Below are 14,643 nucleotides of genomic sequence, written 5' to 3'. Positions count from 1 at the left end.
TGCATGTAGCTACAAACATAAATGTAGACATAACCTTAGATCAGTGGTTCCCAAACTTGTTCTGCCACTTGTGCAGGGAAAGCCCCTGGCGGGCCAAGCTGGTTTGTGTACCTGCCGTGTCCGCAGTTTCGGCCGATAGTGGCTCCTGGTGGCTGCGGTTCGCTGGTCCAGGCCAAAGGGAGCTGCTAGAAGCGGCGTGGGCCGAGGGACGTACTGGCCACCTCTTCCAGCAGCTGCCATTGGCCTGAAGCAGTGAACTGTGGCCACTGGGAGTGACGATTGGCCGAACCTGCGGACATGGCAGGTACACAAACCGGCTTGGCCTGCCAGGGGCTTTCCCTGCACAAGCGGCGGAACAAGTTTGGGAATCACTGCCTTAGATTGATAGATGTTCTTCCCATACACTTCAGCATTGCTTAAGGAAAGCTATTGCTATGAAGGTGGGGAGGGGGAGAGGAAGATAGAGTAGACTTTAAGGCCAGAAACCTCCCAATTTAGAATCCTATAAAGTATGATCTGTATCCAGAATATGGCTCAATTCTTAAAGCATTAAATAAGTATGAGGAAATCTACAGGAAGATGTGACGCTGTCTCCTGACAGAGCTTGAAAGCATAAATCACTCTTTAATAAAAGCGCGTACAGGAGATGGTGGGATGGATAGGGGATAGATTGATCTATTTTATACCTTATCGCGAAGAATGGAGCAGCACATGTTTTTGACAAGGCCTCTGTCTTGCAAATGTCATTTCAGCTGCATTGGAGTGCAGTGCACTTCCCCAGAGTTATGTGATGTGGTTTTATGAAATGGTGGTAACAAAATCATTGACTGCCGTTTTCTTTTTAAACTGCTAGAAACAAGACTGCCAATGGGGATTATCGAAAGGAGCACAGAGACAGGAGTCGCAGTCCAATAGAACGGGCTGCTGCCCCAACAATGAGCCTTCATGCCAATCACATGTATGCCTCAATCCCAAGCTTGACCATGGATCAACCTCTAGCACTGACCAAAACCAGCATGGATGCAACACGAACAGTCAGCAGCATCACGCCTGCGCTGACATCTGTAGAACGGCAGCAGGTACTTGTCTTCTAGATTGATAACTCTCTGAGCTGTTGTAGGAAACCTTGCTGTACACACACTGATGACTTCCCAGACATAAGCAGAGTATGTTATGAATTACAATAGGTAATTCATAAACGATAATACTGTTCAGGCAAAACATGGTTGGTTGTGGGGGGGCGGGGCTTGTGGTTTTTTGTTTTAATTTCACAGTTAATTTTGATAAGATTCAGCGTTTTTCATGAGAGAAATGGCTGTCTGTCTGATTGCAAATAGCTTTCCTAAGCTCTCTTCCACTCACCCACATATTTTATGTTTTGATAAGCTTGTAAGTGCATCTGTTTGAATTAGAGATGCAAACTTACTGAGAGATCTGATTCACTCTGTTCAGATTATAGTTTGGGGGGCTCCTAATAGCCTCAGATAAAACTGATCAACTCAAAAGCACTAAAGGCACTGCGCTCTCTTTGAGAATGCCTGTATGCCTTTGAAAGTCTCTCTACTGTGAGTATACTGAAGAGGGGAAGGAAAGGAAAGAAACATGAAAAGAAGAGGAAGAGGCTGTAATAACCTACAACTCTGCAACCCAATGAGATACAGATCGCTGAAAGGCTCTTCTCATCACTGAATTAAAGCCCCACCCTAAATGCAGAAAGTCATTGAACAGATTTAGTCAGCATGAAAAGGTTTGTCTGTGGAACTAATGACGCCATCTTCTCTGTACATAGTATGTTGTGCCACTATCTAATAGTGTTCCCTAACTGTATTGGAGATGTCTCTTTCTCCCCCATAATGGCTTCACTTTCCAATCCATGCCCCATAAAGGAGAAGGCATGAAGCAGGTAGGTCATGCAGTGGCACACACTCATACAAGCGTGCCATCTTGGGAGCAACATCTTCTTTTAAAGAATCCCTGCATTGTGAAGAGAGGTGGGTTTTCATGCATGTTACATAATAATTCCTTTCTTTTATGTGTCAAAGCCACTTTCACCCCAACACCACAGTCCTTCTCATGAGTGAGAATCAACAGCCTCTATCTTGTTCAGCCAATGACTTATTAAAAGTTGTACCTTAGTGAGTTGTGGCTAGCTGCAGCATGGGAACATAAGCTGGCACATGTATCCAACCATTCCTTGCTCCCCCATCATGATTTGTTGCAAAGAGTAAATCCATATATGTGGATGAATCTTTCAGTGGGGAAAATTTCCACTACAACTTGCAAATAACCTTTTGGCTGGATGACCAGCTCATATTTTATGGTTGGTGCAGTGGTTTTTCCCCACCAGTTCATTTTCCCTTCTCTCTTTTGTAGACTGAGCACTACAGTTCTTTCTCTACAGCTCTTGTGCTTGCATCCAACCTTTTAAACTCTCGCTGTGTGGAAATGGCCCTAGGATTGCTGCTATCTGCGTAACTCAATGTGCAGATTCTACAGCTATTGTTCTATGTACAACAGTTTGTTCAGTGATGACAGAGAAGGAAGGGACAGGCTTCCATTGATGACGCTGGTGCTCTTTGATATCACTCTTGTTTCTCAACCTGGCAGCTAGCCCTGACATACTCTGCTGTTCCTTAGGAGGTGTTTGTACTGGACTATACCCTAACACCCTGGCCAGATTTTTGTTTTGTTATCTTTGACATTTTGAGCTTAGTTGCAATCTAGTGTCTTGGGGAAATGGGTGGTGAGGTGAGTCCTTGCTAAGATTACAGTATAGAAATTGTGCAAGAAAGAAAATGTGTATGGAAAATAGCAATAGGAGGCTGTGGCTTGATTATACCTTAACTGAGTTCATACAACAGTAATACATGCTCACGTTTCCCTATTTGCTTCTGTGTCTAATGTGGCTATAGAAAAACTGGTTTTGGCCAGTGTAGTTCAGCAATTGTAGTCACTATGCTATTAATTTCTCTGTACCTCTCATTTTAATATATTCCCAGTGGTAATAGGCAGTGCTAGCACAGGCATTCTTGTGAAGTCCAGAGAAAGATGCACAAAGAAAACTCATTCACCTTATACAGATTTGTGTGCATATGTATAAAATAGTTTTTTTTGGAGAAATATCATCTTAGGCAAGGTGAAGAAACACAGTACTGCCAACAATGTAGCATATAAAATGAAATCTGTGTCCACTGTGCCTTGCGTACAAAGGAATCAAGAAACTGAAGCATTTTCCCTTTGCTTACTTTAAGTATATACCTCTGCCCCGATATAATGCGACCCAATATAAGGCAGGTTCGCATACAACGCGGTAAAGCTCTGACATGCTGCTCTGAGCAGCGTGTTAAGGTTTCCGGGCCAGGCCAGGGCCGAGGGGTTTGATAAGGGACAGAGGGTCTTGGGGGTGGTCAGGGGCTCCCCCCCCCCAGGGTCTGGGGGGCAGGAGCTGTGGGAGGGCACTTTTAGGGGCCCTGCAGTCCCGAGTGGCAGGGTGCCAGGAGCAGCCTGCTCTGCTTCCCTTGTCCCGGCCCCAGCCGTGTCGCTCTGAGGAGGATGCTTGGGGAAAGGGATCCCTCCCGCACTCACCAGTAGCAGCGGAAGCGGAGCAGCCGTGCCGCAGCCTGCCCCGCTTCCTGTCGCCGGTGAGTATGGGGGAGTCCTTTCCCCAACCTCTCCGCACTCACCTGCGGCGGGAAGTGGAGCAACGCGGCCCCAGCCTTCTCCCAGCCGTGTCGCTGGGGGGCAGCTAGGGAAGGTTCCTGCACTCACCTGCCCAGCGGGAAGTGGAGCACCATGGCTGGGAGCTGGCGGAGTGGAGCTGGCTGGGGCTGGGCTGCTCTGCTTCCCAACGCAGGTGAGTGTGGGGGGCATCCTTTCCCCAACTTCCCCCGCACTCACCGACAGCGGGAAGTGGAGCACTGCGGCTGGGAGCTGGCGGAGTGGAGCGGGCTGGGGCTGGGTTGCTCTGCTTCCTGCCGCTGCCAGTGAGTGCCTGTCAGGGGGTGGGTGGGTGGGTGGAGCAGTTAGGGGACAGAGTGGTTGGGTGGGGGGTGGGGTTCTGGGGGTGATTAGGGACGGGGTCTCTGGAGGGAGTAGTCAGGGAACAAGGAACGAGGGGGCCAAAGCAAGTTTGATATAACGCGGTGAGATGTTTTTTGTCTCCCGAGGGCCACGATATATCGGAGTAGAGGTGTATTTGACTTTGCTATCAATGCAGTAGGATGTGAATGGACATTTTAGCTCACTATGTCTGGAAGAATAGTGAAAAAAATCATATTACTTTGCTTTATGTAGTTGACATTTGACTCAGAAAAACTTTGATCTTGCAGTGAAATGAAATCTCTGTTCAATATGCCTAAGCTGAACATATGTTAAACAATGAAAGCCATTCCTTCCCCTGGTATTTCTCTTTTCCATTTACTTTGTGTTGAGGATAGGTTTAGTACAGTTTGCAGATTGACTGCAGTGAATTGAGAGTGAGGCATACAATTAAAATTATTTGCCAACTGCGCTGATTCAGGCAAGCCAGGTCATGTGCTACAGAGATGCAAAATGAACTCACATCATAAAATATACCAAACGTTTTAAGCAAAAATATTTTAGTGTGTGTGTTTTCCATCACGCCTCTCTTCAGGCAGCCACTTAGAGAAACCAGGACCATTCCTTTGCATACGACTTCCCCCTCCCCCCCCCCCCCCCCCACACCTGAACGTTAAACTGAAATGACTCAGTATCTCAGAAATGTACCAGTTAAAAGTTTTTTAATAATAGTGTTACTGGGGTTGCCAAGTGACTGAACAGTTTTGGGAAGTGGAAGAAGGGTGTTCCTTATGAGGCAGTGCCGGAAAGCCATGGCAGCAGTGGAAGTATAGCTTCATGAGCCAGAGAAACTTTTCTGAGCCATTTTCATCTATTTCTGTTCCACTGTTTTCAGTACTCCAATATTGCTTGGTGTTTTCTTTCTACTCTTCATGCTTTACATCAATATGGGGAGTGAAGCATGGGACTGAGTATTCATGACTCTGGGCGAGTAATTTAGCTGATCTTATTGCCTCAGTTTCTTCAGCTATAAAAGTTAGGTTACCTAACTAATAGGGTTAACCTATTAATAATGTTTGCAAAGTACTTCAAGTTCTTTAGAAGGAAGATACTGTGGAAGCTTTACAGCAGCTAATAAAATTCTCTCTAGTGTGGGGTTGACATTCAGTTCTGCACTGTCACCCCAAAGTGAGATCAAGAATTTGTTGTTTGATGGGTCGAGGGACTTTAAGGGTTGAGATGAAGTCTTGAAAGAGGCAAGGTTGGCTCTTTCAAGAGAGACCATAGAATATCAGTGTTGGAAAGGACCTCAGGAGGTCATCTAGTCCAACCCCCTGCTCAAAGCAGGACCAATCCCCAGACCCCTAAATGGCCCCCTCAAGGATTGAACTCAAAACCCTGGGTTTAGTAGGCCAGTGCTCAAACCACTGAGCTATCCCTCTTCCCAGATAGAAGCAGCCTTTGTATTTTGTGAAGGGAGGTAGGTCAAATTCTACTGCATGCACAGTCATTTTTATGAAGTAATTTTATTTTTTTTATTTTAGACCTTGTCTTTACAAATGTTTTCCAATTTCAGGCTTTGTTCTAATATTGCAATATCATGTACATGATGGGATTTGCTCTGTGGCCTATTATTTTGGTTTTAATTTACTATATTGAATTAGATATTTTAGGGATTACTTGTAGCCAGATAACTCTCTCCTCCTCTCTTACATAATAAAGTGTATTTGCTGACAGATCCCCGCTAAGATTATTTCAGTTAACGTATGCTTTAAGAGATAGCACTGTTTGTTCCAGTGATCTTGTTGCATAACAATTCTGTTCTTTTCCCTCAGAACCGTCCATCTGTAATCACGTGTGCCTCTGCAAACACCCGTAACTGTAACCTCTCTCATTGTCCCATCGCCCACAGTAGCTGTGGTTCAGCCATGCAAGCCAGTTACAGAAGACCATCTAGCAGTAAGTTGTGCTTTTCTCTCCTCTCTTGGGGCTTTGAGCTTCAGCATTCCTAGATGGCCAAATTATCCAACCCTGTTTTAACACTTCACCATTTGTACTGAATAAATGGCAGGGTTTGGGAGTTATGGCTTATTGTATCTTGCTAGTGACTCAATAGTTATGAATGAGGTGGCCTTTTTGCTACAGTCAACTATTTGGAAGGGCTTTTTATTGTGATCACTTTCCATCCTTCTAATATAGAATTATGGGGTTCTGTATTTATTGCTAATTTCTGTATCAAAATGAAAACAAGTTTTTTCTATTATCTCTACAAACTCCGCCTGGGCTCACAGAGCCATGCTGGGTTCTCTCCATTCCACAGTGGTATTGCAGAAATGTAACTGATTGGAAATTGGTAGACAGTTCCATTGATGTGCAAAATGGAAGAAAATCCAGCTCCCTCCCTCTTAGTTGTGTTGGAGCTGCAGAGCTAGCAAGAATAAAAAGCAGTAAAAATATGGGGCCTTGTCTTGCAATCAAATTTGTATGCGCAGCCCCTTGTGCAAGCGCAAAGCACCATTAAAGGAGTTATTTTGTGCCTCAAGTCAGTACTTGAGTAAGAAGGTGCCATTTCTAAAAAGTTATTTATCAGATAGTGGCAAGGAAGCAGGGGCACTCTTTTGCAAAGGTTTTAAAAACAAGAATAAACAATAACAAGCAGCAAATGGAGGTGGGCATTAAATCTTAAACCTCCTTCTAACCCTTCTTTTCGTGCCCTGTAAGCTGTCTAGGGCAGTGATCTGTTTGTAAAGCAACGTGCATGCGTGGGGAGCCTTCCTTGCCCTCCGTCACTTTGCACAGTAGAGGCTTCCGAAGCCCTCCCCTTAGTGCACTGTGGAATGGTTATGTTTCTGCTTTGGTCACAGGCCTTTGCAATTACAGACAGCAGGTTTCACTCGGCCTTGATGATGCTGGATGTACTTTCAAGCTTCCTCTTTGTGTATAAATGCAGAAAGGAAGCTACAATCTTTACTTGGCACTCTAAACATTCTCCCAGCATAGGTTTCTACTTTCTGTTCAATTAGAGGGGTCTTTCTTAACCAAAATAGTTGTACTGGTACAAAATGTATGGCTGTAGACCAAGTCTTAATTACTGTTGAAAACAGAACTCAGGAAGAGCCTAAGTTACTTAAGATGCTTTTGAAAATTTTACCCACTCTAAATATCAAACACCTGAATATGCATGTCCCTCTGAGATATTAGTTTCATTTCAGGGCAGGTTAAGAAGAAAGATAAGAAATAATTAGGGCTGTCAATCAAGATTAATTGCACTTATAACAATAGAATACACATTGAAATTTATTAAATATTTTTGGATGTTTTTCTACATTTTCAGTATTGATTTCAATTAAAGCACAGAATACAAAGTGCACAATGCCCATTTTCTGTAACAAATATGTACTGGAAAAATACTATTTCTTTATCATTTTTAAATTCATCTCATACAAGTACTGTAGTGCAATCTCTTTTATCATGAAAGTGTAACTTACAAGTGCAAATTATTATTATTATTTTTTGGTTACATAACTGCGCTCAAAAACAAAATAGTGTAAAACTTTAGCGCCTGCACATCCACTCAATCCTACTTCTTATTCTGCCAATTGCTAAAACAAACAAGTTTGTTTACATTGGTGGGAGATACTGCTGCCTGGTTATTTACAGTATCACCTGAAAGTGAGAACAGGCATTGGCATAGCACTTTTGTAGCTGGGGTTGCAAGGTATTTACATCCCAGATATGCTAAACATTTGTATGCCCCTTCATGCTTTGGCCACCATTCCAGAGGACATGCTGATGAGGCTCGTTAAAAAAATGAGTCAATTAAATTTGTGACTGGTCTCCTGCTCTGTTTTACCCACATTCTGCAAATATTTCATGTTATAGCAGTTTCGGATGATGACCCAGCACATGTTTGTTTTAAGAACATTTTCACAGCAGATTTGACAAAATGCAAAGAAGTTACCGATGTGAGATTTCTAAAAATAGCTACAGCACTCGACCCAGTGTTTAAGAATCTGAAGTGCCTTCCAAAATCTGAAAGGGATGAGGTGTGGAGCATGCTTTCAGAAGTCTTAAAAGAGCAACGCTGATGTGGAAACTACAGAACCCAAACCACCAAAAAAGAAAATCAACCTTCTGCTGGTGGCATCTGACTCAAATGAACATGCGTCAGTCCGCACTCCTCTTGATCGTTACCAAGCAGAACCCATCATCAGCATGGAAGCAGGTCCTCTGGAATGGTGGTTGAAGCATGAAGGGACATCTGAATCTTTAGCGCATCTAGCACACAAATATCTTGCAACGCCAGCTACAACAGTGCCATGCGAACACCTGTTCTCACTTTCAGGTGACATTGTAAACAAGAAGCAGGCAGCATTATTTCCTGCAAATTATAACCAACCTTATTTGTCTGAGCGATTGGCTGAACAAAAAGTAGGACTGAGTGGACTTGTAGGCTTTAAAGTTTTACATTTGTTTTATTTTTGAATGCAGGTTTTTTTACATAATTCTACATTTGTAAGTTCAACTTTCATGATAGAGATTGCATTACAGTACTTTGAGGTGAATTGAAAATGGTTTTTTTTTTACATTGCAAATATTTGTAATCAAAAATAAATTGAGCACTGTACACTTTGTATTCTGTGTTGTAATTTAAATAACTACATTTTAAAATATATTAAACATCCAAAAATAATTAAAATAAATGTTATTCTATTGTTTACAGTGCAGTTAATCATGATTAATTTTTTAATCGCTTTACAGCCCTAGAAATAATACTAATTTCCTCGTCCCTGCTGGTCCACACTTTCTAGACAAATTTGCAGTATGTTGTCCATTCTGAGTCTCAACAACATATAGGATCAGCTGAGAAATTCTTTTCAGACTGGAACAGCTGCCACATTTGCAAAAGTTTTGGAATGATTCTAATCATTTTCAGAATGTTTTCATCATTTAAATGCTTATTATTTATGCTTGACATCCCATTGTTTTGAAAGGAATTGGGCAGGATAAGATAACACAGAATGAGATTTTAACCTATTTTTAAAAGCTTATTATGAGGCTTTGTGCATAAACTTTAAAACTATGTATTTCTTAACACAAGAGAGTTTTAAATGATTCCTCCTTTATTTACCTGCAAAGATCTGTTCTCAGGTGCTTGCTTTCTCCTACAGTGGTTTTTTATCTTACTGATGCAACTCAGAGAGTGCCTGCAGTTCACTTACTTGAAAAGTGGAACTTTGAACCCAGCTCTTGGCAGCTACCATAGAAAGCATGTCAGCTCACCTAAAGTAATTTAGGGACTGAGCCAAAGTCTATTGACTTCAACAGACAGTGCACCAAGTCCTTAAAGGATGGGCTCAAGTGGAATTAATGGAAAATGAACACATTTTCTATGGGATTGTTGTTGTTTTTTCTATAAAATTGGATATTTAACTATTCAAAATTTATATTATCAGCCTGAGAGATGCTATCAGAAAGCTAGGGTCCTCTGTATAAAAAGTGCAAGGCCAAATTTTGGCCAGTGTAGGTAACGAGAAAAATGTTCTCTAGTTGAACTTGGTCTGCTTCTGCATTTTTAAGTCCTCCTCCAATAAAATGATGCAAAAAGTCCAGCTGGTACCAAAATGGGAGGAAGGAAGAATCTGGGAGTAGCATCTGGTAGCCAGAGTTTGTATTCAAATATTGGTTTTGTCTTGTCTGTTTCTCCCATCTAGCTACCACTGCCTGTGATCCAGTGGTGGAAGAGCACTTCCGCAGAAGCCTTGGCAAGAATTACAAGGAGCCTGAGCCAGTGGCAAACTCTGTGTCCATCACAGGATCAGTTGATGACCACTTTGCCAAAGCACTTGGGGATACATGGCTTCAAATTAAAGCTGCAAAGGATGGAGTGTCCAGCAGTCCTGAGTCTGCTTCAAGGCGGGGCCAATCTTCCCCTTCCTCCCACATGGTCAATCATAATCATTCTCCCTCTGTAGTCTCATGAAGAGAGCAGATCATCACACTTCCGAATTTGCATGGTTTGACTGAGCTTTGAATAGTAGTGGGGTGAGGGGAGATTAGTTTTCAACACGTTTTTGTGTACTTGTTTCGTATTTGTACAAGGGTGCCCTTAAAGATGATAGCAGGAACTATTTGAGAAAGATCTATATGGTGTAGCATCCTTTTTTTCCTGCCTCAGTTACCAAAGAAACCTCTGATGCAAGCATCTGCTACCCCTTTAAAAAAAATGCATGCTAATCTACAAAAAAGCCATTACACACACACACACAGTTGGTTGACCCAAATGCTTTTTGCTTCTGTTAGCTTCTTGACATACAATTTGCCTGCCTTTCACCCCCCGCCCCCCCCGGTGAAGTAATTTTGTATGTATATACTTGAAAAGAACTGTCATGTATGATTTGCACTATTGGAGGAGGACTAAAGTTGCATGGCAACTTTATGCATGATGCTAATATCCTGAAGGCAAACTGCTGAAAAAAAGGGTTTAAGTGACATTTCTATCAGTTTTTTGTTTTTTTTTAAACTGCTTTGGAAGGGGAAGTCTCATACAGGTTATAGCTCTTTCTTTAGATTTCAGGTGCTTAGTGCTTGCAACTGGACTGCATAACTTACAGACCACACGGGCATTTAATTTCTTCTAAACACTGCAGTTTGTTAGAGTAGAGCTGAGGATGGAGAGTTCAATAGTGCTTAAAGATGCATGTTATGAAAAATAGCTGGTATCTATTAATGTATAGACTGTAAGAAACATAATACTTATTAGCTTTTCTTCAGAATTAGTTTATTTTTGTCAGTAACAGTCCTAGATATACTTACTGCTGGTACAGTTGTACTCTGATTCACTTTATTAGCAGCCAGCCAGAGAGGACAGCCTCAGGACAGGCCTCATAAATGAAGCAGTTTAGAAATATATGATGCGTGGTACAGGATGCTATAGCTTTGCGCATGAGTGAATAACCATTTATGTTTGCATTACTGTCTGCTTAACATGAATTTGCTTCCTAAAACTAGAAGTCTGTGTAATCCTATTTTAAGTAGCTACAGAAACTGCTACCTTTAAATATCTTGGACAACAGATTGTTACAGTTTGTGAAATATGAGCTTTAATTTTTAAGCTTACTCATAAACCTAGGCCAAGGCAGCATACATTCCTCCAGTAGAAAACTTTATACAGGTATTACTGCATTTATTATCATTTGCTATATTAATAGCTACTAACTAGACATTAGGTAATAGAGGCAGGCATAAAAACACAGCTGTGTTAGTAATAAAGTGCTTCTCATCTTTTTGTTAAATATAACTATTCTCCCCCCCCAATACATTCCATCATCCCAGTACAGTTACAAGTAATGCTTTTTTTGTTTTTGTTTAAACTTCTGGGTTACCTGAAGAGACTGGTTCAATATAGAAAGTTACGATTAGTTGGAAGATGAACTACATGTGATGTATTATGGACTGTTACAGTATTGGGTCCATTGTGGCTTTTATTTTAATTTTTTTTATGTTAAGCTGTTTTAATTTGAGCAAATATCAGAAGATTGGCTCTTACTCATGTTGAGAGGGTGGCTGCTCAATTTTTTAAAAAAACAGAAACCACAAAAACAAGCCCCAAGTTTCACACATTTCACTACCATCTTACTGGGTAGTCAACGCTTACCTGCTTTGGCATTCAGTACCCTACTCTCTGTAGGAAAATTGTTAAAAGAACACTTTTTTATATAGGTAACTTTAAGACCATTGTTACGCTGTGCGTAAAGAATGTACAGAGAAATTTGTAGGTATTTTTTGAGGAACAATTAATTTGTTAATGATATGTAGCTATTTAATTTTTCCCTTTCCTTTATTGTAATCATTCATTTTTTTGTTTGGAGAAAAAAGTTGATCTTTTTTTGTTGTAGATTTGTCTGTAATACATTAAAAAAGTGCAGGAACACAGTTATTCTATGAGAACACTGCATTAGCATTAATAGCCACTAGTTTGTTATTGCTACAGGCTACTGAGCATTGTAACAGTAAAATACTAATACTGTAGATGGACTCTGTGGAAAATGTGACTCCTTCTACATTTCTTTGTAAACACAAATGTTTTTAAAGCTAATATTTTCAGTAATAGCTGTTTTACAAGGTCACATTTACTTATCTGAGATAGGTAAATGGATGTGGGGCAATAAAGATTTAATGTGATATGTCCAGTAAAAACAAATATATTAAACACAATTATGTCATGAAAGCCAAAGGGTTGGGGGGAAAGTAAACTCACCGTAATAACGCATAGTGAAGTTTCTTCACAGAGCCATGTTATCTGCTACAATTCAGTCTGAAAGATTCTCTCCGTGTTTGTAAATCTGTAATATACCATTCTTTTGTGGCCTTGTTTCACCTGGGGAAAAGAAAAAAAGGTTTGGCAGGCCATCTTTTTTTTTTGTACTTAAAAAGTAGCCTTAAAGAACAATAAAGTGCTCTTAAATCATAGGTGTGTACATACTCTTCTTTGTAATTTGGTTAAAAAGGAAGTATTGAAATCAACCATCTTACCTTTGCTAGGATTGGAGTAAGGGAACAATGCATCAAACTGGGATCTTTCCCGCTAGATGGAGACACGCCTAGACCACTGTCCTCGCACCCCATTTTTCCATGCAGCATGTATATCCTGCTGAGACCATAGCCAATGATGAATAGCAGTTAAGGACACATATATGGGATGATATAGATCATACAAAAGCTGCCACTGCTCTGACCAGCACTAAGAGTTGTTCACCCACCACGTTTTGAGACATGCCAGCACAGATGGCATTGGGTAGCTGCTGTTTTTTCCCTCTGGCAAGGGCAACTGGTTGTAGGCAGGTTGATAACACTTTCCACAGTTATAGTGGCTGCAATGGACCACTGTGTGGCAAACTCCAAAAAAGGCTTGTTCCTGCAGCAGTATTTAAGAATGCCAACAGTTTTGTGAGCACATCACTAGGGACATGTGTGCGTTCAGGGTTGGAAGCGCAGCTCTGCCACTATAACCCATAGACTCATCCTACAGCAATGAAAGGGGTTTCTCTGTCAGAACTCTGCCTCCCCGAGTGGTGGTGGTAGTTAGGTCAAGAGAAGCATTCTTCCTTGTGTCTACACCAGGTGTTAGGTCACCATAGTTACAGTGCTCAGGAGCTGTGAATTTTTCACAGCCCTGAACAGGATAGCTAAATTCTGAATGTAGGCAAGGCCTGCAGTACAACCAGGGAAAATACTGAAATATTTTTGGCACAATTCCCATTGATCAAGTCACGAAGATCTCAGCATATCATTTCCATAGAGGACTAGAAGGCAGCTGTTCATATTTAATGCAGCTTAACAAGTAGCAGCCACTAAACAGTTACTATTTTAGCAAGAGAGAATGGTCCATTCACATATCTTTGCTATATAGGCAGTGAAGAGAAATTCATTTCTTCTTCTTCCACTTTGTCCTATCCCTCACATTCTTGGAGCTTACCTACACTGTGAAACTCACCCTCTGCTGACCAGAGGTATATAGAGAAGGATACTTGTGTTCGGCACAGTTTTAAAAAATGTGGTTAAAATCTGCTCTAAGGAGGGGATTTTAGTGAAAAATAATTTGACTAGAAGCTGGTGTCTCTAAAAACAAATGTGCTGGTACCTGATGTTCAGGAGCATTCGATAACATTCTTCAGAGAATGAGACAAATTTCAGTTCAGTCTATAGCGGAGGTGTCTGCAAAAAAGTACAGTTATTTCACTGAGAACGTGTTGCCTTTGATGTTCAATAGGAATGATGTTATACAGTGTTGTAAATTGTGTTCAAAGAATCTAAACTTCTGAAATAATGTGCCAGGAATTAAGTGTGCATGCATTGGTGCAGGAAACTATGAGAACACACCAAAATTAATTAGGGATGTTTTTCAAATATGTTAAGCTCTCTGTAACTACCCATGAAAGAAGCCTAAATACACAAAGTAAGTGACTTTTGAAGGGGAGTTAGCTACAATGGTCTGTCTGAACAGTGCTTTAGATACCACCGAAGGGGTGTAAAAATTCCAGTGCGCACTAGTATGATGTGCACTAACTGGCCCATATGGACCTTGCTAGTGCACACATGTTCTCTAGTGTGTGTTAGTGTAGTACTGTATCATACAGGGTTATATTAACGTGCATCAGGGAACCACGGCAGCAGTCAACAAAAGGGTATGTCTAGACTTCAATCACAGGGTGTGATTGCAGAACTAGCTTTAAGTAGTGCATGCTTCTGACCAGGCCACCCAACTACTTCCTGAGATTTTTGGGGGGACGGGGAGGGGTCCTAGAGCAGTGAAGCTGTATGACCAAGATAATTAGGTTAAAGCTAGCTTGAATATGTCTACTTGAGCTTCAGTCACAGGCTAGGTATGTGTATATTGAAATCATAGTCATATTATTTGATGGGGTGGTCATTGCCTATTCAAGAATGAACAAACAGATCCTGTACGCAACAATATTTAGTAACTGTATGTTACTAAAACAACAACAAAAAACAATGAAACCATGACATGCCTCCTTGTCTGTTGCTTGTATCTTCTTTTGGTGACGACAGCATGGTTCTGAAGAGCATTTTTCTCTTTAATTT

At 41.3% G+C, this 14,643-nt stretch overlaps 1 protein-coding gene and 1 long non-coding RNA gene across 5 annotated transcripts in view; one reads left to right on the top strand and one right to left on the bottom strand.

Moving 5' to 3' along the window:
* Positions 1 to 12,508, top strand: part of VGLL4 (vestigial like family member 4) — a 153,871-nt gene extending 141,363 nt beyond the window's left edge. For all 4 annotated transcript variants that reach the window (XM_030569685.1, XM_030569687.1, XM_030569686.1 and 1 more), the window contains 3 exons: positions 854 to 1,079; positions 5,874 to 5,997; positions 9,753 to 12,508. In XM_030569685.1, the coding sequence (XP_030425545.1) occupies positions 854 to 1,079; positions 5,874 to 5,997; positions 9,753 to 10,021 (619 nt within the window). In that variant the 3' untranslated portion in view covers positions 10,022 to 12,508. The remainder of the gene's footprint in view (positions 1 to 853; positions 1,080 to 5,873; positions 5,998 to 9,752) is intronic.
* On the bottom strand, positions 12,290 to 13,755 carry LOC115654850. The gene is made up of 3 exons (XR_004001288.1): positions 13,682 to 13,755; positions 12,574 to 12,691; positions 12,290 to 12,418 (listed from the first exon to the last, which is right to left on the bottom strand). It is a non-coding gene; the product is annotated as an uncharacterized LOC115654850 (long non-coding RNA).
* Between the last annotated feature and the right edge of the window lie 888 nt (positions 13,756 to 14,643).

The sequence above is a fragment of the Gopherus evgoodei genome, chromosome 7 (assembly GCF_007399415.2).
Source record: "Gopherus evgoodei ecotype Sinaloan lineage chromosome 7, rGopEvg1_v1.p, whole genome shotgun sequence".
Lineage (NCBI taxonomy): Eukaryota > Metazoa > Chordata > Testudines > Testudinidae > Gopherus > Gopherus evgoodei.
The sequence above is the reverse complement of the archived record's forward strand: the minus strand, read 5'-3'. Positions and strand labels throughout refer to the sequence as shown.